Below are 22,174 nucleotides of genomic sequence, written 5' to 3'. Positions count from 1 at the left end.
CCACCCGCACACTGCCAAAGTCCTAAACAAATTGGACACTTAGAGAGGGTAACAAGTAATTCCAGGTGATGCTGTGGCAGTCACAGTCTTGCTCTCCACAAGTCTTTGTTCAGACATACAGTTCAACAAGGGGGCGCTGCTCAGCAGCAACTAAGATGGAGGTCTAGACCGTGAGAGCTCCGGCAATATCCTTATATGTAATTAATCCATCATTGTACGCATACTCAAATCAATTGGACAAACCCCAAGTATTAAATATCCAGCGCCCAAATGCATGCAGTTCTTACAAACCATTTCCTACTATTAATTGGCACTGAAGAGCACAGTCTCCCGAGAACCCACCAACCAGCAATAGGATTCACCCCTTAAAACTACCATGATCAGCGCAGTGATGTAGCTTTTCTAGTGCTCTACCTCCTGCCAGTATATTGAACTGCATGCGTGTTCTGGCTACCCAGCTCCATTCCCTGGAGGGGCGAAAGAATGGCAATGTCTGTTAGTAATGAGCATGGACTAGCTGGGGCATTGACATTTATCTCCTGGAATGTGCGGGTCTCAACAACCCAGCCAATGCTAGGAGGTTACCGACGTACCTGGAAGGACATGCCGCTGAAGTCCTACGGTTTATTTTATTTATTTGTTGGTTGCGCCCAGCCCCGAGGTATCATGGCACTAGTGGTGGTTAAATAAAAGTAAGATCACAGTTAAAGTTACAGTGAGGTCACATTGAGCGTAATACTTTACAGCGTAGTACCAAATGTGGTTACAATTAGGTCACAGAGCGGCGAGTTCTAGATACAGACACAGCACTGAGGAGACAGTCGACTGTGAAACAGTGCATCGTGATAGGGCCTTAGGCATATTTGTTAAATAGTGCAGGAGACTCAGGCGTTGAGACAAGTACACAAGTCTTTTGCACCCAAATGGGGCAGACAGATTCTAGACAGCATACTCCTCGCAAGCCCGAAGAGTGAGAACTCCAATACACCTCACGGTCACATTCATGGTAGATAAAGGCTACACTGATCACCTGGGAAGATATGTGGTGTTGAAGGGCTTTTTATACAGGGATGAGATAGCATAGGATAACACGTATGGTCTCAACGTAGATGACCCCGGCTTCTACTTGACTCTTGCCGACATTTATTAGTCATATGGACATGTAGTTTTGGGGAGGTAGAGGATTTTAACACGAATTTATATGTTGCCATTGACTGCTCTTCAGATGCCACCCATCCACTGACACTAGCTGCGCAAATCCTTTTGCAGATTATGTTGCTGACCTGACTGATGTCTGGCGAAGGTTGAACCCCAAAAGCGACAGAATATCCTACTAATCCACAGTTCATGATTCAATGTCAATGATTGATTACTGGCTCTTGTCCACAGAACTGATGGAGGGTACTAAAGTGTTCGATCCTTCAATGCACATTCTCGGATCACTCTCAAATTGTATTATCCCTGGTCTTCACTCAATCTCGCAAACCTTGTTCCCTTTGGCAGATGTCTCCCTCGATCCCACTCTCACGAAATCATAGTACACCAAAATTGAAGAATAATTATGCAAAAATGTGGCGTCTGTTGTACTTTAGTCCACGGTGTTGGAAACATTCAAAGTGTTTACATGGGGGAATTGTCATCATTAACTCACTAAGCCTTACGGGTACAGTATCAACAAGAGGAAAATAGAGCTATTCCCACTTACTGACGTCATGCTTTCCTTGGCGGACTTGTCTGTGTTTCGCTGGGCGGATTCCTGGTTCAAATATCTGGGCATTAAGGTCTCTAGGTAGCAGGAAACATTATATGCAGTCAATTATGCCGAGTATATGCAACTCTTGGAGGCTGACCCTATGATATGGGCTAAATTGTCGATCTCACTTGCATTGCTGAAGACGATAGTCCTCCCGAATTATTATATTTCTTCTGCAACATCAATACGCTCTATCATGGTTGGGTTTTTATGGGGACCTGGTGCAGCAAGAATAAGCTGGTTGAAGCCCACTGGTTGAAGCTCACTGAACCAAATGAAAGGTGGGTTGGCGGCGCTGGAAGTGGAACTATATATTACTTGGTCTCTCGGGCGCAATATGCAGGTTATTGGTACTCCCCAGAGCCTGAAGTGGTGCATTTGCCAGATGAGAAATATGGCGCAGCACCTACTAACCTTAAAGATAGGTACATTGGCTCCTGTACCTTTGACCCTGGTCATATTACTGTTGATGCAGATGGGGCTCACTGTGCTTTATTACAAACTTATACCGCTCTGGAATTTCCGGGTTTGGCACCTACTTTTGATGCAGGCCAGCAAAAGCCATGGGGAGACAATGTCGATTTAATACTGGGTGACCTGTTTCTAGGTTGGATGTTTGTGACTCTAGATGACTTTGTCTAAATTTCGCAGCTATTCCATAGAGATGACCAATGGGGAACTCACTAGAGATAACGCAAGAGTAAAAGACATTCCGGGAATTCTACAGGAAACTATACTCCTCAGAGCACCGACGGCCCACGAGAGCATCACACAATACTTGGATAAAATAGCCCTGGGGTGGCTGGAACCAGAAGATGGAATGTCTCTAAACGACCACCCCCTCCGACAAAGAATTCCTTAAAGTAATCCGCTCTCTCCCCAATGGCAAAGCCCCCGGTACGGATGGGATTTCAGCCGAACTATTTAAAGCCTATCCTGACTTGTCTCCCACCTTCATAGTATGTTCGAGGCAGCAAGTGCAGCAGGTACACTCCCAGAAACTACCAGATTGCCCTAGTAACAGTTCTGCTTAAACCTAATAAAGACAACAGCAAGTGTTCATCCTATAGACCCCTTTCCTTGGTGAACACGGATGATAAAATCCTAGCTAAACTAGCTGACAGGCTTCTCCCTTTTATGCCCAACCTGATCCTCCAGGATCAAGCAGGATTTATACCTGGCTGCTCCACACAAAATAAACTTACGGAGACTATTCACATTAATGCACAATGTGAACCCAGAAGTTCCTATAGCAGCCCCGGCCCTTGATGCTGAAAAAGCGTTCAACTTGGTCGAATGGCCGTTCCTGTTTGAGGTCTTCCGCAGGGCCAGTCTGGGCACCACCTTTTTGCAATGGGTGCGGCTATTATACAAGACTCCAAGAGCCCTAGTGTATACCAACCGAACACAATCAGAAGTAATACTCCCCACGTGTGGCACTAGGCAGGGCTGCCCCTTTCCCCCGCCCCCATTTTATTTGCCTTAGCAATTGAACCAGTGGCATGCGCTTGACGCGTATTTCACGCCCATAGAGGGCTAAGAATTCAGTCCCACGCCTCCATCGTCTCGTTATACACGGATGATATTTTAATTTATGTTAAACACCCGCAAATTAATTTGAACCCCATAGTGGAGGAGATCACCAAATTTGGGGCATTATCGGGTTTGCGCATGAATTGGTCCAAGTCAGAGGTGCTCCCACTCACTGCATGTGTGACTCAGCAAGACATTGGCGATGCCTTCGCCTGGCACCCAATGTGAATTCGCTACCTGGGGGGGGGTTCATGTCTCCACGTCCCCCGCAAAATTGTATGTAGAGAACTATGTGGCAACACTGGAGGGCCTAGAACAGAGTAGACACCCGTCTACGCCTTCCCATATCCCCAAGCAGCCAGAATCTCACTTTCCAAGATGGTAATCTTACCGAAATGGTTATAGATCTTTAATAATGTCCCGATATGGCCCCCGCAAGCTTTTGGGTTTGAATCAAGAGTATGATGAATACGTTAATCTGGGTGGGGGGTTGGGGAGGGAGCCCCGGGTCTCGCTGGACATGGTATGCCGCCCTTGCCCACGTGGCGGCCTTGATGTCCTGGACCTCCTCTTGTATTACAAGATAGCTCAGGCTCAATATGCAGTCTGGTGGTGGTCCCCAGCGAGCGATTTACCCCATTTACTCCTAGAAAAAGCAATCATTCGACCAAATGACGAGAAGGCACTGCTATGGGGCACGCTAGAATGCCATATTAAGACAGAGTGCAGCCCTTCGAGGTCACACTTAAAGCATGGGCCCGCTTGGCGAAATGGACTGGCCTGGATCAATGGTTATACCCAAAAACCAGGAAAACAACTACCACATCCCATGACCCACAGAACTAAGAACCACACTAACACTGTCGACAACACAATCTTGGAGTCCTGATGGACAACGAACTAACACTAGAACCACAAGTAAATGCAATAAATGCTTCCTCCTGCAAACAGTAAAAAGGATCCTACCATTCCTCTCCTTCACCCATAGAACACTTAACCATCATCTCCCTCATCATGTCCAGAATAGACTATGCCAACAGCCTATACCTTGGAATGCCGAAACGCCCACTAAAGAAAATGCAACATATCCAAAAATGGAGTGGCCAGTCTCCTCCTGAGACTTCCACGAAGAGACCACATCACCCGGCGCTAAAAATGCTACATTGGCTGCCCATCAAACAACAAATCAAATTCAAAACAATGTGCATAACGCACAGAGCAATCCACGACCAAGGAGCAGAATTCCTACAAAACAAACCATTTACCTACCAACAAGACCACTCGGATCAAGCAACGACATTTGTCTAGAACCAAAACCATACACAAGAAAGAAAACGTGGAGGGTCGTCATTCGCCCACCTGGCAGCAAAAAGAAATATGCAATACAAAGGACCACCTAAAATTAAAAAAATTAGGCTCTTCACCCCAGAATCAGACAGGAACTAGAAAAAACAAAGACTCCATTTGAAACAGAACATACCTTAACAAGCATATATGGAAGGAACACGCAAGGGAGGGAGCCCAAGAAAGAGCCACTCCCTACTTTACCTCTACTCTAAACATCCCCCTATAGAAGGATCAAGCCAGGGAGGGAGCCTACGAAAGACCAGCTCCCTACTTTACTCCCAACTCTAGACATCACCCAAGGGACAGGAACCCTAGCTGCAGATGGGGGGAAGGGGCCATTATGCAATAACTGGCACCCCAGGAGGCCTTAGAGCTCCTCGTATGCGGAGAATGTGGACCCGACCCAAGTAATGGTAGGCGCATTCTTAACTAAGAGCAAACTCTCAACCGAGTCATCTCCACAGAGGGGTACAGGGAGGCTGTCACAACCACATGCCCACAAACCACCAAATAATTAGGAGAAAAGCCACCACCAGGCACAGAACCCAGTGAATCAACTGCTGCAAAATGCCCAGCAGATAGGGTGGGGTGCTCCGGGTTTCTGCCGTTGCTAAAACTTCAGCTCTACACACAACTTTCAAACACAAAACAAACGCAGACTCCTCACTGCACAGCAATCCACACCCACTTCATCACACTGCAACAACAAACCACACAGTCCTGTACAGCAGCACCCAAGCTCAGCGAATGATGAAAACCGAACTGAATCTGTCAACAGGACATTGCAACGCTCGCTCTACCACGTCCCACTATGCCCTACTAACCTACTACCGCACACTTACCTTTCCATTCCACCAGAGCATCAGGGGACCACTCCGGTGGCGATTGCGAAGTACAAATGATCTTTAACATTAACAATGTTCACTCTGTCCTTGCCTGTTGTACTCTCCTGCCAGGACTTTCTCATATATCACTCTCTTGCAACTACCTTGCATACTTCCCTGCCAGGACTTGCTTCAAGTGGGCTCTGCACACCTCTCCAAGATTGACAGTATCAGATTCCTGCTCGTTCCGTTACTTTATTTGCCTGCTATCTTATCTGACCAGGACCTTCTTTTAAACTTTATTTTTTTCGATTTCTCTCCCTTTTGATTTGGTTTTGATAAGACCGCCAATGTGCCCCGGCATCCCAGCTTCCCCTGGAAGGGCTCACCAGCTTTGGCTAGTGTATTCCCCTTCGTGCACAGTGAGTCGGCATCAGTAGTTTAGCGTCTCCCTTTCGTTCGCCGTCTTCGCTTCTTGGCCTCTCCATGTCCCGCAGTCTCGGCTGGGCTTCTGTCTTGTGTCCTCTGTTCCCAAGCACCTATGAATGCTGGTGATCTCTTGCTTGGCTCCTGGAGTTCCCACAGTGTGCGCCTTCCTTCGGACAGCTTCACTATATTCTGCCCTCGAGCCGGCTCTCTCTAGCCCCCACAATCTCTCAGCCCGTTTCCGAGAGAGACCGATCTCTCTCCCCTTAGTCAGCTGCTCTCTTGGTTTCAAATGTCCCACGCACAGATATGCACTCAAAATTACCACCTCGTCTCAGTTTGGTGGTAAGGGGAATGGAAGGCCATTCTTGATTTTCCAATTGGGTAGCTGTTCCTTAAAGGTACATCAGTTGCAGAGGACTTGCAGGTAGGAGTTAAAAATGTGTTTTCGGCAGCATTAGAGGAATAGCCACATTGTGATGATTTCAGGATCTTCCTTAGGTGGATGAATGGAGGTGTTGCAGAATGCCATCAAGGTATTAGGTCGGAATGGGGTATCCTCAAAGGAAAAAGGGGGATACTATGTCTCATCCGATGGCGCCATGATATTCTCCCAGAGCATTTCTTCCCCCCTCCCCCATGTGATCCTCCTTCATATAGACGCCCCCAAGGTCAGGATCAGGTAGCGGCTACCGTCCTCCCGCCAAATGGGGTGGAGGGGTCACTGCCGGGAAAGGAGTGATGACACCATCGGATTCATCACAGCAATTTCTTTTTAAAAGAAGCATGAATTGGTCAAAACCTTATTCCCTTAAAAACAAAACAAAAAAGTTACTTGTGCCCCAGATGGCAGCTCAGAGGGCTAGTTAGTTATAAACACTGCTTTCATGGGTGCGCAGGGCTGGAAAGCTGTTCTGTGGCCTACATGCTTCCGGCTTCAGGGCAGTTAGTGGTCCTGCCCTCACCCAAAAGTGATAAAATGCTTTATTGAAAACAGTGGATATCAACGACAGCTAAGGGTCATCTTGCCCACCTGAAGTTGACAGTTACCCAGCCTGCCGCAACACCATACTACATACTGTGATGAGCCATGAATGAGACACGGACACAGAGGGTTTCAAGTTTGTTGTCAAACTTTATACAAAAAAAAAAAAAAAGGGGTTGGAAAAAGCCTCACTGTCCCTATTGCAGGAGGTATCTCCAACCACAAAAATAAAGACTCTGTCCAATGTCAAGATGTCCAAAGCAAAACTGCCCTGTGTCCGAAATCCTATCCTTGCCAGAACATTCTAAAAGTAACTCCAAGATGCTAAGGGAAAGGTCTCTGGTCTTGAAAGGTGCACAAATGTTCAAGTTCCCAATGGGTATACGCCAACACAAAGTTCCCAAAGGATAAGGTTCACCATTCCAGGGGAGGGCTTCCTCCTCAGCTTTCTATTCAAGAGTTTTACAATTTCCAGGGTACAAATCTTCCTTGAAGGTTTCTGGTCCGCAACAAAACACTTTGTATTCAGAAATAACTGTAATGTGTATTACAACCATGCAAGACACTTGGTGTACTCCTCTGACAGGTTTGTCTCCCCTGTAGTTTAACTTTACTCGCTGTCTTGTTTCGGCCTGGCGTATTCCTCTGCTATGACTTCTTTATCTGGTCTGCTTTATACCCTTGCAAACTTTTGCTTTTCCTGATATACTCCCCTGCCAGGGCTTTTAGTGCGAGTTTCTTTTATCCACTTGCAACTATTATGGGTTTTGCTTCGCTTGGGTGCGAGTCCCAGACTTGTAACTATTATGGTTTTGAAAAACTTCACGAGGCGATAAGTTATCCTCCTTCCCCCATGACCTCTCTCAGGCTTTGCTTCCCCTTTCACACCCTTGTAAAACTTGTATACTTCTTATACTCGTTTCCATTAGTTCCTTTTTGGCACAATCGTCTCTCATATTCTTTTACATTCCATTCACTGTCTTTTAACGTTCATCGGTAATCCTGATCCTTGGCTCCAGTGCCAACCTAATAAAACGAAATCCCAACTATGCCACATTCAACATAGATGGCAATATAATCAAAGTAGTAAACGAGGTAAACACACTAGGCTTTTACCTTGACTCTACCTTATAACTAAGAAAACAGGTTAACTCCCTGGCATCCTCCATTGGCAAACTTATCTGGGCCTGCCGACCATATCTAAAAGAAGCAAGTCATATCCCCCTCGCCAATGCTCTAATAACGTCAAAACTAAATTATTGTAATGCCCTATATCTAGGAGCCAACAAATACATTCTTAAACTCCAAACACTCCAAAACAATGCCTTGAGAACAGCCCTTAATCTAACCAACAGAGAACACATCTCCAATTTCAGAAGAGACCACCACTGGTTAAAGATAAGCGACAGGATTTTACTTAAAACCATACCACTCACCTTCAAATGCCTCAATAATGCAGCTCCCCCATACCACAGAGAGAATCAGAAAAGCCTAATCTCGCCCGTCCAAAACGGTTAACTCCCACTGTCTAGAGATAGGTAGATTCAAACTAATCAAATCAGGAGGAGGCAGCTTCCCAGTGAAAGCTGCACAACACTGGAATGCCCTACCCCGCAGCCTCAGAACTATGCAGTCCTATTTTAGCTTCAGACGCAACTCCATAAACTGGCTGCGATCCAATGATATATGACCCGTGGACACTTGCAATACTGTCTCATATACGTGACCATGTATGTACTTAAGCTATTGTACCTCGCCTACCGAATCCATGCGACCCAATTGTATCCTCTTGCTTGCACTGTATTTATACCATGTTGTAACTAAGCCTCAAGTATCCTTAGCTGCTGCGCCCGGTTACCTATGGGTTTGGAGCGCATTACCAAATAAACAAACAAACGTTGCTGAAGTGCCCTGGTGTCCCAATCTCCCTCCTTCGGACACCGATTTCCTGTAGCATTCTTCAGTTCTCTCGCGGTAGACTGGGAGCAATGATTGGTGCTCTGCCTCCAGTTCGCAGGCTCACCGGCTTCACTCTATGGGTCTCCACATCCTTTGCAGCTCCCGCCTGATTCCTGAAACTTTCACTGTGCTCAGGCTGCTGAAGTGCTGCTCTCTGGTTCCCGCAGCTGCCAACCAGACATACATTTCTCTTCTAGTGTAGTCCCAGCACATCAGTTTCCTGCAGCCTTCACCGAGAGCTGGTTGACTCCACAGACTTCTCTCCAACGGCTCGGTAGGTCCCTCCATCATCGTCTAGCGGACCCGGCTTCACCAGGTATTTATCTCATGCTCCATTAAAGCTCTGCTTTTTAAATGTCCTGGCACCTGTCATAAGCTTGTGAACTCTAAGGCGTGTTCTGCACTTCCGAATCTCACAGAACTTCATGGATCCCTTTAGCCTCCTCGTCTCAGTATACTCGTATGTTCGAAAAGGTTGAGCCTTTCTGGGTTTTACATGATACTGGAAGAGGTCATTAGTGCATCTGGAAGGGAGCTTTTAAAATAACCCATAAAAACTTCGGAAGGAATATCTCTAAAAGGGAAAGGGGCTATGTAACTTTGTCTGATGATGCCACGTTAACTCAGAGTCACCTCCTCCCCATGTGGTCCTCCTTCAGGAACAAGTAGCGGCTGCTGTCCCCTTAACACATGGGCAGAGGCTACCTCTCGGAAAGGAGTGATGACATCAGATTCATCACAGTACTTAGTCTCAGGCTATGATTTTCCATTAACATTGTGACCTTTTTGATTTATGAAACATCTGAACTTCTCCCGCAGACAAAATTATAGGTCATGCCCACAATATACAGGACACAGCCCTGCGCAACACCGACTGCACCCTGCTGCAAAGAGCCTTGCATTGAAAACGGTTTTCAGAGCCTTCTTATAGCTATATTTATTTGTGCACAACCATGCAGCCAACCTTTACATTTTACATACACTCATCTCACTAAACTCTAAGGCCTTGTAATGACCCTTGGGCAATAAGTACCCTATCCCTCCTCCCAGATTTGACTGGGGAAAAACAAATATACCCCAAGACACTAAAAACTGTAGTTTGTTAAAGCAGATGTAGCCTAAAAACCTTTTATTTGAAGATATAAATAGACAATACACATAATTTATCAAAAACAATACATATATAAAGCAACATACAAAAAGTTACCACAGCACGTATAGCGGCGGTCAAGATGTCCCGTCTCCCTAGGTTTCTATACATAATGGGTGCACTGGCGCTACGGATCCCGAATCCACCGATTAAGATTTTACAAAAGAAAGTCATGACCTTCATTTGGAATGGGAAGAAACCCAGGGTCCCCTGGAAGGTCCTGTTCCGGCCAAAGGCAATTGGGGGTTGGGAGTACCAGAATTCTGCAAAAACCTCTGGGCAGCACAGGTGGCACCGATGTTACAATGGGTTCCCCGGGAGAACCAGAAACGATGGGTAACTTTGCAAAGGGAGGCGACTGGGTTCCCACTAGAATGTCTGGGGTTCCTGTGCGCGAGAGAGAGGGAATATTGTTGGAAACGACCAAGGCCACCTTGTGGTACTGGGACAAGGCACTCCAGGGTAAGAAAATAAAGAAAGGTGGAGGCCCACTCACACCAATGGCCCACAACCCAGACTTAACACCAGGCATACAACCCCACTTTTGGTCCCGCTGGGAGGGAGGACGAACCCCGACATTAAAGGAATTTTATTTAGACAGGGTACCCCTGACATTCAAAGGGTGCAACGAAAAATTCCAGATTCCGGAGAATGAACGATACCATTACACCCAAATTAGGCATAAGATCATGAACACAAAAGTGAAAGAGGGAGCATCCCGGGAACCAACAGGGTTGGAACTCACAATAAGGGAGGAGGCACCGGAAAAGGGGGTATCGCAAATATACAGACTCCTATGTGGGGCGGACCCGGAAGAAACCCTATCATACATAGGGAAATGGGAGGAAGATGTGGGTAAACCAATACCCTTGAAGACAAATATGGTGACGGGCCGCAAAAAGTTTTAAATGTGTATCGATCAGAGAGGCGGCCTACAAATTATGCCTAAGATGTTACATGATGCCACAACGAATACACTCTTTGTTTTTAAGACTGTGGGGACACTGGAGACTTCATCCATATGTGGTGGGCTTGTCCGCAGGCACAGGCATACTGGAATGAAATCCCGAGCCATATTAAGGAAGTGGTGAGGGTGCAGCTCCCTATGGACCCAACAGTGGTGCTGCTGGGAGAGGCAGTGGAAGGCAATTATGCAAGTATGGGGAACAGAGCCACGCTTATAACCCACATGCTGAGCACAACCAGAATCAACTTAGCACACATGTGGAAAAGTAATCAGGGGCCGGTGGTCGCCATGTGGTGGGTAAGGCTATGGGGAGTCATGGCCATGGAGAAGGTGACAGCATTGGCATATGGCTCATACCCCAAATACTTGAACACATGCCCCTCCATGAGTTCACAAAAGACAGAACAAATGTACTTTAAACCTAGAATCCTTCGTAATGTCTCTATCCTGTGACCAAGCAAGACTGGTACTACTCGGCACTGCACATAACTGTATATGTTACAAATGTCCTTGCATTATCTCAACCGAACGTTACCAAGAATAATGGAAAGGAAGGGGGGGGGGCTGGGTGTTTAATTGAAGAAAAAAAAAAAGTTACCACAATGACAAATTGCTTCACAATAAAGTCCTTAACGTGTTGCTGTGATGAAAGCAACACCTCTAGGAATTACTAACCCGCTCACTCTCTCTACACCTCAGGCCAAGCGAACTCCAGCACTACCACCTACCTACCTTCTCGTTTTTTCGTCATATCTGAACTCCTGTCACCCTAGACTACAATTCACCCTTCAGACAGAGTCACCAATACATTTTCTAGATGTTGAAATCACGCACAAGGACAAAACACATCAGTATTTCGGAAACCTGCTGATGTTAATATTACATTATGCCAGTTTTCACGCACGACACTTGAAAGATAATTTACCTCCAAGTCAATACATGAGAATCAACCGAATAGTCTCAGATGACACCACACATGAATCTGCAGCCAATATGATCACCAAGAGATTTAGGGATCGAGGATATCCCGAACATATATTGGAAAAAGCGAAAGAAAGGAGTGACCGTTTGAGTAGAGACACCACTACACCCGAAAGTGGGGATAGAAGAACCCAAACTTATGCATAAACTGAAATATTCATGACAAAGTGCACAAATTAACAGAATACTGAATACAATTCGAAAACCAGGTTGGATCAACTGTTATTGTTTCCCAAAGCACCAGCGATTGCCTACAAAAGAGGCAGAAACCGAAGGGATAACTTGGTAAAAGCAGAAGAGACAGAAATGGGAGGGAAACACATCCAAGTACACCAAAATGTGACATGTATCCGTGCCTCCATTGTAGTCACTGTAACAATGTACAAACAGGAGACTACATGACACACCCATGTACAGGTCAAAAGATACCACTGAAGAGCTTTGCCACCTGTGATTCTAAACAGAATATATGTGGTCTCATTTTCCCATGTGGGAAATTCTATGTGGGCCAAACCATCCGAAATATTAAGGAATGGATAACAGAGAATAAATCCAACATCCGGAATAACAACCAGAAATCCCTGGTGGCTAGACACTACACTGCAAAGAGACACACCATTGCCCGACTACGATATGTAGCATTAGAAGTGGTTAGAACTCCGACTAGAGGTGGTGATCCGGTGACACTACTGGCAAAGAGAGAAATGTATTGGATTCATGGATTAGATGCCATGGACCCTAACGGGTTAAATGAAGAATTCTCTCTTGTACCATTATTTTTCGACCATCAAGTTACATGACCAGCTACCTGTACTAATGACACTGCCAGTCCATGAATGTGACGAGTACATATCTCGTATCCATCTCCACTAATAAAGTACTCATGCAATTATGCAAGCGTTGAAATTATGCTGTGGGGTGAGATATCAACAAAACAATGTCAGGCTGATGTTTTGGGCATACCTTGTCACAAATGCATTATTGGAGATGTCAATTGATAAGATGCTGCATCTATGTATCCCAATATTATGTACATAGTCACTGAAATAACCAAGCAAATATTTGCTGAGGAAATCACAAGATTAAATGACAATTAAGTTAAGTATACAAAATTATTTGAATGGGATCTCGATGTAACATTTGAATTTAAATTTGTTTAAACATGTTGACAAGTCAGTAATGGATACACTTGAGCACATGTGCAGGTGTGATTTAAACTTCACCGTTTACTTAAACTGGGGGGTTTAGTATTTAAGGATTCTCAGTAGACACCCTTTTTTTCGTGTCAATTTACTAATACGAAGACACTAGAGTCACTGCTAATACAGTAGACCAGATAGAGCCATATGATGAGGCCCTTTACGAATGGATGCAGTGCCATACAAGGAGATGCATCATTCTAATGCGCGCGTTCGCATACACAGAAAAAATGATACTGTTTACAATCATCATCAGGACGTCATGACACGCTCACGTCAGACGTCCGTGACGTATATAAAGCAGGCATTTTGAGGCACTTGCGTGATGCTGTAAAGATGTGTTGTCAAAAAGGAATGCATTGTGTTCCAAGCAAAATGTCAGGATTTCTATTAACATGCTGCTAGAATGATCTCTCTAGCTGGCTGACTTCGCAGATAGGAAACTCCTAACAGCTTGCATGCCCAGCTGATGCAGGATACCGGTGTAGAGAGAGACTACATTAAGGGTTGTGAGGAGCTATGAGGCCTTGCAAGGTATGTCTAATATTTTTTGTAGGAAGTTCATTGGATCTCTGATATACGACGGAAGTGTTTGCACAAACGGAAAGAGAAAACTATCAATGAAAATTGATGTTTTCTCTAAGAAATACCCGATAGACGCAACTATGGGTCTAGAGGGTGGTTTCCTCAGTCTCTTGTGAACCTATGGAGTGAAATATATTCACAGAATGATGGGGTATTTGACTGAAATCCTTTCTCCTCCCAATTTGTCATCAAATATGCTTGTATATTAGGGTGTGGGGTCAGTCTTATTTAATATGTGGTGTTGTATTGCTGTCGCTTGGTGTTGAGTTGAATCTTCCCAGTGTTATTAATGTGCCACATTTGCATTATAATATGTTCAGCAAAAAGAGTAACATTGTGATGTCACGATGTTCCAATTGGAGTGTTTAGTTTCACTGTGTATTCCAAGGTTGGTCAGTTGGAGCCTGCCTCTTGAAGGGGTACCTGCTGTCCTTGAATGATACTTAATAAAGGACTTATATATATATATATATATATATATATATCACTGCGTGGACCCATACTTAACATTGGCGACGAGGATTGGCACTTCATGTCGACTAGGGCCATCTGATGTCCTCTGGTCTCCGGTTCTTTCTACACCGAGGATCTTCACCTCCGAGAGGGACAGCAGGCGAGAGGCGGGCAGGAGGTGAAGTTGAAGGCTGGTATCCAGGCAAGTGGGAAACGCTTCTTATGAGCGTCGGCGCAGCGACCGCTGCTTGGGGAGTCTTGCACGAGCCTCGAGGCAAGGAGGGGCGCTGCGCGCATCCAGAGCGAGCCGCAGCTCGGCTTTAATTTGAGCGTGGGTGCAGCGGCTGCTGTTTTCGGAGTCGCGTGCGAGTCCCAAATTCAGGAGGGGCGTTGTGCAGATCCAGCGCTGCCCGAAGCTCGAGCCGCAGCACGGACCCGGGAGCGAGCGCTCGCGGCTCAAGTGTCTTGGGTAGCCACGCCCACCTCATGACGTGCTGGCCTCCAGAAGCCCCGGTCCTCCCATTGTGACATCCTGTCTCCTAGCAACGTCTGTCACAAGCCCGGCCACACAGAATAGAACGCGGAATCATTTGGTTGCAGAGATCCTAGCAGAGTGCTAATAGTGGACTGAAATTCTTGCAATAAAAAAAAAAAATAAAAGATCCACACTTGAATATCGTCCTGTAACCATGGCCGTCTCCATTCCACCTCCCTTGCCCTTTCTGAGTGAACCAGGCCGGGCTCCGATTACATGGGACAGGTGGAGGGACATGTTTGAGAATTACCTGGTGGCGATGGGCGGGGAGAGATTTCCCCCTGCGCGCAAGAGGGCCTTACTCCTACACAACCTTGGTATAGAAGGACGCAGAATCTTTGATGGACTTTCCAGACAACATGCCCCTGAGGCAGGTGACATGCATGAATATATGTTTGCCCTTAACCAACTTCGGGATCACTTTGAACCGAAGAAGAATGCCAGTTTTGAGAGACACAAATTTTTCCAGCGGGCCCAAGAGAAGTCGGAGTCTGTGGAATCTTACATTGCTTGCCTCAGATCCCTGAGTTACACTTGCGAGTTTGAACATTTGACTGATTCCCTAATTAGAGACCAGCTGGTTAGATGCACCAATAACGTGAGAGTCCAGGAGAAACTTCTTGCAAAGGATATGAAATTGGATGAGGCAGTAGAATTAGCAAGAAGCATCGAGCAGACTTCAGAGTATGTCAAAGAACTCAGGATTGACAAATCCAATCCTCCATCGTCTTCGGTTTGTGTCGTTAATCAAAAGAAGAAAGTTGGCCTTTCCACAGTCAAGAGAGGAGGAGGAAATGCAAGAAATGTATGTGCTCGTTGCGGCAGCTCAAGACATGGTATGAACTATCCCTCCTGCCCTGCAAAATATGCGGAATGTTTCAAGTGCAAGAATAAAGGGCATTTTGCAAATGTTTGCAAGGGTAACGCTGTCAATAGTATCGACTTCAGGCCAATGAACAATAATGAAGACGACATCGGAAGGGGGTACAACATCCAAGAAGTGTCCAGCACTCAAGAATTCACCCCAAGACACATATTCGAGATCTCAGAGATGTCTGGGATGACCAAAGGTCCCGTGGACAAGTTTCAAGTGGATGGAATTGAGCTCAAAATGAAAGTTGATACTTGTTCCCCCTGGACCATTATTTCGCAAGAGACATTGACAAACATTCTGGGGAAGAGCAGTACTATTATACGGCCTACCAATGTCAGGGTGTGTGGATATGCAGACTCCGACATAAATATACTGGGTGAATTTCTGGCAGAAATTATATACAAGGAAAGAATATGTCAAGCCACGATACTTGTGGCGGAAAAAGGGACCTCTCTGCTAGGCTGGGAGGAGCAGAAGAAGCTGGGTTTAAGGGTACAAGCCAATGCACCGGATCCTGTTACCATTGCTGAGTTGGGGGACTCTTGGACCAAGGAATTTCCACAGGTCTTTTCTGAGAGGTTGGGAAGGCTTAAAGAGTTTGAACATCACATCAGACTTAAGAACAATGCCCAACCAGTGGTACACAAGGTACGACAGGTACCACTGAAGATGAGAGCACAACTTAAAGAGGAGCTAAAGAGTTTGGTTGACAAAGGGGTGATTGAACCTGTTGTAGCTACGGAATGGTTGTCTCCAGTGGTTTTAGTTACTAAGGCCAATGGTAAGATGAGATTGTGTGTCGACCTACGAAGCCTCAACCAGAACATAGTGGTTGAGAGACACCCATTACCGAATATCTCAGAAGTTTTGTCCACTCTAGGAGAACCCAAGTTATTTTCCATAATAGATCTCTCTGCTGCCTACCATCAGGTTCCGTTGTCTAAAGAGTGTCAACACTTGACTGCATTCATCACTCCTGAGGGTGTTTTCAAATATAACTGGATGCCCTTTGGTTTGGCCTCTGCGGCATCTGTGTTTCAGAGAGTGATGGAAACGGTATTGAAAGGCCTGGAGAAAGTAACAGTTTTTCAAGATGACATTCTGATATTTGCAAATGATGGGCCTGAACATGATAAGATACTTAGGTCAGTGTTAGTCAGACTGAGAGAAGCGGGTCTGACTGTACAGAGGGAGAAATGCAAAATTGCTGTTACGGAAGTGGACTACTTGGGGCATAAAATCTCCTGTAATGGTATTGCCCCCAGGAAGTCTTTAGTGGATAGCATTGTGAGTGCTCCCCAACCCCTTGACAAGGAGCAACTACGCTCGTTCATGGGATTGGCGGAGTACTACCACAAATTTGTTGATGGTTTTTCTGCAATGTCATCTCCTTTGAGAGATTTATTGAAAAAGGGCACCAGATATGTGTGGTCGGTTGAATGTCAAAATGCCTTTAGTAAGATAAAAGATAGCATTGTGAAGGCACCTTCTTTAGGAGGGTTTGTTTCTGGCAGACGAACTGTGCTGGCTGTAGATGCAAGCACATTAGGTCTGGGTGCCGCTCTTTTTCAATATGATGGCAACATTGAACATGTTATAGCTTTTGCCTCCCGACCCCTGAGGGGGGCGGAGAGCAATTATTCTGTGGTGGAGAGAGAGGCCCTAGCTGTATCATGGGCTGTTGCTCATTTTAAATTTTTTCTATGGGGTCAGTCGTTTGTTGTAAAGACTGATCACAAGCCGTTGGTTCAGCTACTGGGCAGTTCGGAATGGGCTAAAGGTTCACCTAGAATATCTCGTTGGATGATTGACTTGTTAGCATATGACTTTAGAGTGGTGTATATACCTGGGGGAGAAAATGTGATTGCTGATTGTCTTTCTAGACTACCCGCACAGAACGAGTGTGTCAAGGATGTGAGTGCAGAAGGTACTGTGGGTATTTGTGCATTAGTACACAATGCCATAAGTAAAGAGGAGTGGCAGTCTGCTGATGTTTTGGATGAGGTCTTGGGGCAAGTAAAATTGTGGACCAAAACAGGTTGGCCCAGAAAAGATCTCATTGAAAAGAAATATGATGTTTATTACGGTATTAAAGAGGAGCTGAGCATGTCAGAGGATGGGTCTCAACTCAGAAAAGGAATGAAAATAGTACCTCCATATGACATCAGGCCCAATTTAGTGGACATAGTTCACCAAGGCCATCTAGGCATGGGAGGTACTAAAAGGCATATCAGGCAATTCTTTTGGTGGCCAGGGATTGACAGTCAGGTAGAGAAATGTGTGAGGAGCTGTAAAGAATGTGAAAGAAGTGACAAGAGTAAGATTATTAAGGAAGCTCCCTTAAGACCTGTGAGCGTTCCAAGAGAGCCATGGAAGAAACTGGCAGTGGATTTAATGGGGCCCATACAGGAACTAGGAGAGGATGTTAAATACCTTATTGTCCTGGTGGATTATCATTCAAAATGGGTTGAGTGGAAAGCCATTAGAGAAGCAACAACTTCACAAATGATCAATTTTTTTGAGGAAGTCTTTTACAGGGAAGGATTCCCCTCAGAACTTGTTTCAGAAAATGGGGTACAATTCTGTTCGGATAGGATGGTGGAGTTTCTCAAGAGGTTTGGCATCAAGCACTACAGGACAGCACTGTACCAGCCCAGAGCGAATGGTCTTGTTGAGAGAGCAAATAGATTCCTAAAGGGAGGATTGCAGTTAGCAATGGCCTCAGGTTTAAGGTGGCAGACAGTTCTCAGGGAGATGGTCTGGAACTATTGCGTGACTCCACACACTGTTACTGGCATTTCACCTTTCATGTCCCTCAAAGGCAGACAACCAGGGACAAAGTTGTGTCCGGGCTGGTTGGATTTAGCGAGGAGTGTACATGTCAACAGGGAAAGAATCATGGGTCTCATTAGAGAGGCTCAAGATGAATACAAAGAGAGGTTCGACACAAAAAGGGGTGCCAAGGAGATACAATGGTCAGTGGGGGACTGGGTTTATGTTAAGAATCCCAGGGCTTCTCCCAAATGTATTGCGAGCAAGTTTATTGGACCAAAGAAAATTTCTGTGATCAGAGGTAATGTTGTAATCATGGAGGGTGGAGAATGTTGGTCAATGGCCAAATTGGTTAAGTGCAATATGGTGGACAGTGAAGCTGGCGAGGGAACCAGAGAGGAGCAAGTTTCATTTGGGAATGGAGAGGAAGAACATGTGTGTGAACCGAATGTGAGTACAGCCTTCAGTAACAACACCAGCTTGAATGCTAACAGGGTCAGGAACAAACCGGTCAGGTTGAATGATTATTACCTGGGTTAAACCTGCCACAAAATGAAGGGAGGAGATGTGTTGAGGTGAATCTTCCCAGTGTTATTAATGTGCCACATTTGCATTATAATATGTTCAGCAAAAAGAGTAACATTGTGATGTCACGATGTTCCAATTGGAGTGTTTAGTTTCACTGTGTATTCCAAGGTTGGTCAGTTGGAGCCTGCCTCTTGAAGGGGTACCTGCTGTCCTTGAATGATACTTAATAAAGGACTTATATATATATATATATATATATCACTGCGTGGACCCATACTTAACACTTGGCCTCATACATGTAGTCTTCCACCTCCATAATAAAAATATCCCCCCCTTATTATTATATCTACCCTGAGATTATGCAATATGTGTTTTAATTCTGTATTGCTCCATTTTTTGGGTAAGTTCTCATCCACCAATCGTCTCAAATCACGTGTGGGCAGTCAGAGAATATATCCAAATGTGCACAGTTGGATCAAACCGTGATTGAGGTTTAAAACCAGTGTCTGCTGCAAATTTGGTGTTAATGCCAAAGTCAGTTATATCATATTCTTCCCACATGGCATCAGAGGAGTGCGTTAGTTCTTCCCTTTCAATGGTATCTAGCTTATGTAGGGCTCTCAAAGCTGGAATGGATATATTATCTCATGCTATGCACACATTTTACGGTCATGGTGACTATTATGACGGATGAAATTAGCACCATACCCATTGTGCATTGCATGCTCTGAAGGAAGGCACATTTGAATTACTGGTGACCATTTTTATGTTCACAAAATGCAATTTGTTTTTATGCAAATCAGCCAGTATCCTATGTTCAGGGCACCCACATTATTAAACACCTAGCTCTGCCCCTTAGTCCCGCTCACACCATTGACAAGCCGCCTTCCCTCCCACCTGGTACTCTCCCCAGCCCTCAGTCCAGTGCCAAGCGAGGGAGTTACCCCACTAAATGTTGTCCATTTCCAGCGCTGTTTCCGCCTAGAAGGCCTTGGATAGAACCTGTCACCTTGCACATCTGTGGCAGTTAAAGCGAGCAACACAATAAAGCTCCTTTTGAAAGGTGTGTTTATATCCATAATGTTTAACTTGAAATGCCCAAAATATTGTGTGCTTTTATGTTGATAGGTTAATGTTTTTAACATAATGCATGGCGGGTAACAATGAGCTAGAACTTTGTGACAACGAATCTCTATATCTTGACTCTTACAACTTCTTATAGTGTGTTTTAGTGTAAATGATGATACACAGATTGTACTAATAAATATGTTCTAAAGAGGCGCGTCAAATAATAATTAACATGCATAGTTGGATGAAACATTTCTATTTATGAAAATATTGGTTTGCTATTTGTCGGGGACGAATGCCAACCCATGCACTGCCTAGCCCCCTCCCGCTTCCCACAAACCCACGTGTCAAGCCTGCCATCCCGCTCCCTCATTTTCAGATGCGGCCCGACAAGCTCTAGTTCCTTCCCCCCCCCCCCCCCCCCACACTACACGAAACGCATACTCACGCACGCCCATTTTCCTTGTGTCCTCTACGTTGCTCTTTCACCCGTAGCTGACGGCCCGGTGGCGAGTCCTGGGTCCGCTTTGTTCGCCTCTTCTCCTGGGACCGCTTGTCACCGGAGCTGTTGGAGCCGGAGGAACTGCTCCCCCTCCTTCGGGGCCTCCTCTGCGTCCCTCTACTGCCGCTACGAGGAGACCGGCCCCTTCTACTCCGGGTCCGACTCTCATGGCTAGAAGCAGACCGGCCATGTCTCCGCTCGCTTGGACTGTTGGATTCTGAGCGAACTGGCCTCCCCTTCCTATCACGGCGATGCTTCTCTCTCCCCCTGGATGATGAGGGGCTATGGTGTTTTTTTCCCCGCTCCCCAGAGCTGCTGCCACTCTTTCTTCGGTGTCGGCCAAGCCGAGCCTCCCTGGACCTGGCCTGAGCCTTGATTCGTTCCCCAGAGCTACTGGAGGAGCCCGAGCTGCTGCGTCTGAAGGGCTTCTCTCTCTTCAGGGATGCAGAGGTGCTGGAACCGGTACCCCCCTTTCCTCCCGCTTCCCCTCGTATTGGCGAGCAGGATGGTTTCCCTTTCCTCGCGCCCCGCTTCTTCTCTTTGCCATGGGACTCGCTGGACGATGATCGGTTCCTTCTCTTTACCTTCCTCCGGTCTGCAGAACTACTCGAGCCGCTTCTCCTCCGCTGTCCCTTCCCCTCCTTTGCCGGGGACTCGCTGGATGTAGAGCGGCTCTCTCGCTTTACCTCCCCGTGGGCTTTGGAACTGCTTGATCCGCTGAATCTCTGCTTCACCCTCTTCTCCCCCCGGGATTCGCTGGATGTGGACCGGCTTTCCTCCCGGTCACTCAAATGCCTCGGCACAGCTTTCCGGCTCTTATCCTTCTGGTCTGTTTCGCGGGAGGACGAGCGTTTTTTTCTCCTTAACTTTCCACGGTCCCTGGACCCAGAACGCCTCTTTCTCTGGCCCTTTGCTCGTTCCCTTGACCCAGAATGGCTTTTCCTCTGACTTTTCACTCGGTCCCTCGATGCTGAGCGTTTTCTTCTCGGATCTTTCACCCGCTCCCTGGAACCGAAGCGACACTTTTGCTGCTCCTTCCCTCGGTCCTCTGAACTGCTGCTTGACCCAGAACAGCTCTGTCCCTTGTAGCGGCCCTTCTGCCGTTCTGCTTGCCCTCTCTCCTTCTTCCAGCCCCGGTCACTGCAGCTCTCGGAGTCCGAGGAACGCGGCCTGGCGCGACGGCGCCTACTCTCCTTATCCGAGTCTGTCTCCGGGTCCCGCTTCCTCTTTCTCCGCTTCCCAGCTCGCTCTTGGGAGCCCATGTCACGGACCCCCGCAACAATTCCAGACTGTTTACGTTTTACTGATTTCCATCAGGCGTGACAAAGACATCTAAACCTGCGACTTTACTGTGGAAAGACCCAGCCCAAGCTGTAGCCAGCGTGCTATGCATCCTGAATACGGAAATGTTCGACATAAAAAGGGGACTAAAATATCTCCTCCATGAACTCTTTGGCTGTAGATATATGCTAGCGGATATGTTGTAATTGTATTAACTTCGGTTTCAGACATTACATAGATGTCAACTTTTGACACTTGTGCGTTATCCCCGCCTTAAAAATGTTCATAACCACACCCACCACCCTGAAAAGGATACAATGTGCTATGAAGCTACCACTTTGAAGGCAAATTACATTAGAATAGGAACAAGCACAGTTCATTTTGGATTTACCTTTTTGTAATATTTTGAATAGATTAGATAAGTGTATGTTAAGGGTTACTGTATGTTAATG

General features: G+C 46.1%; 1 protein-coding gene across 1 annotated transcript in view; it reads right to left on the bottom strand.

Annotated features, from left to right (window-relative positions):
* The window catches only part of CACTIN (cactin, spliceosome C complex subunit), a 158,230-nt gene extending 136,421 nt beyond the window's left edge, over positions 1-21,809 (bottom strand). The window contains exon 1 of the mRNA XM_069649434.1: positions 20,388-21,809. Within this exon, the coding sequence (XP_069505535.1) occupies positions 20,388-21,703 (1,316 nt within the window). The 5' untranslated portion in view covers positions 21,704-21,809. The remainder of the gene's footprint in view (positions 1-20,387) is intronic.
* Between the last annotated feature and the right edge of the window lie 365 nt (positions 21,810-22,174).

The sequence above is a fragment of the Ambystoma mexicanum genome, chromosome 1p (genome assembly GCF_040938575.1).
Source record: "Ambystoma mexicanum isolate Mex_15411 chromosome 1p, UKY_AmexF1_1, whole genome shotgun sequence".
Classification (NCBI taxonomy): Eukaryota; Metazoa; Chordata; class Amphibia; order Caudata; family Ambystomatidae; genus Ambystoma; species Ambystoma mexicanum.
The sequence above is the reverse complement of the archived record's forward strand: the minus strand, read 5'-3'. Positions and strand labels throughout refer to the sequence as shown.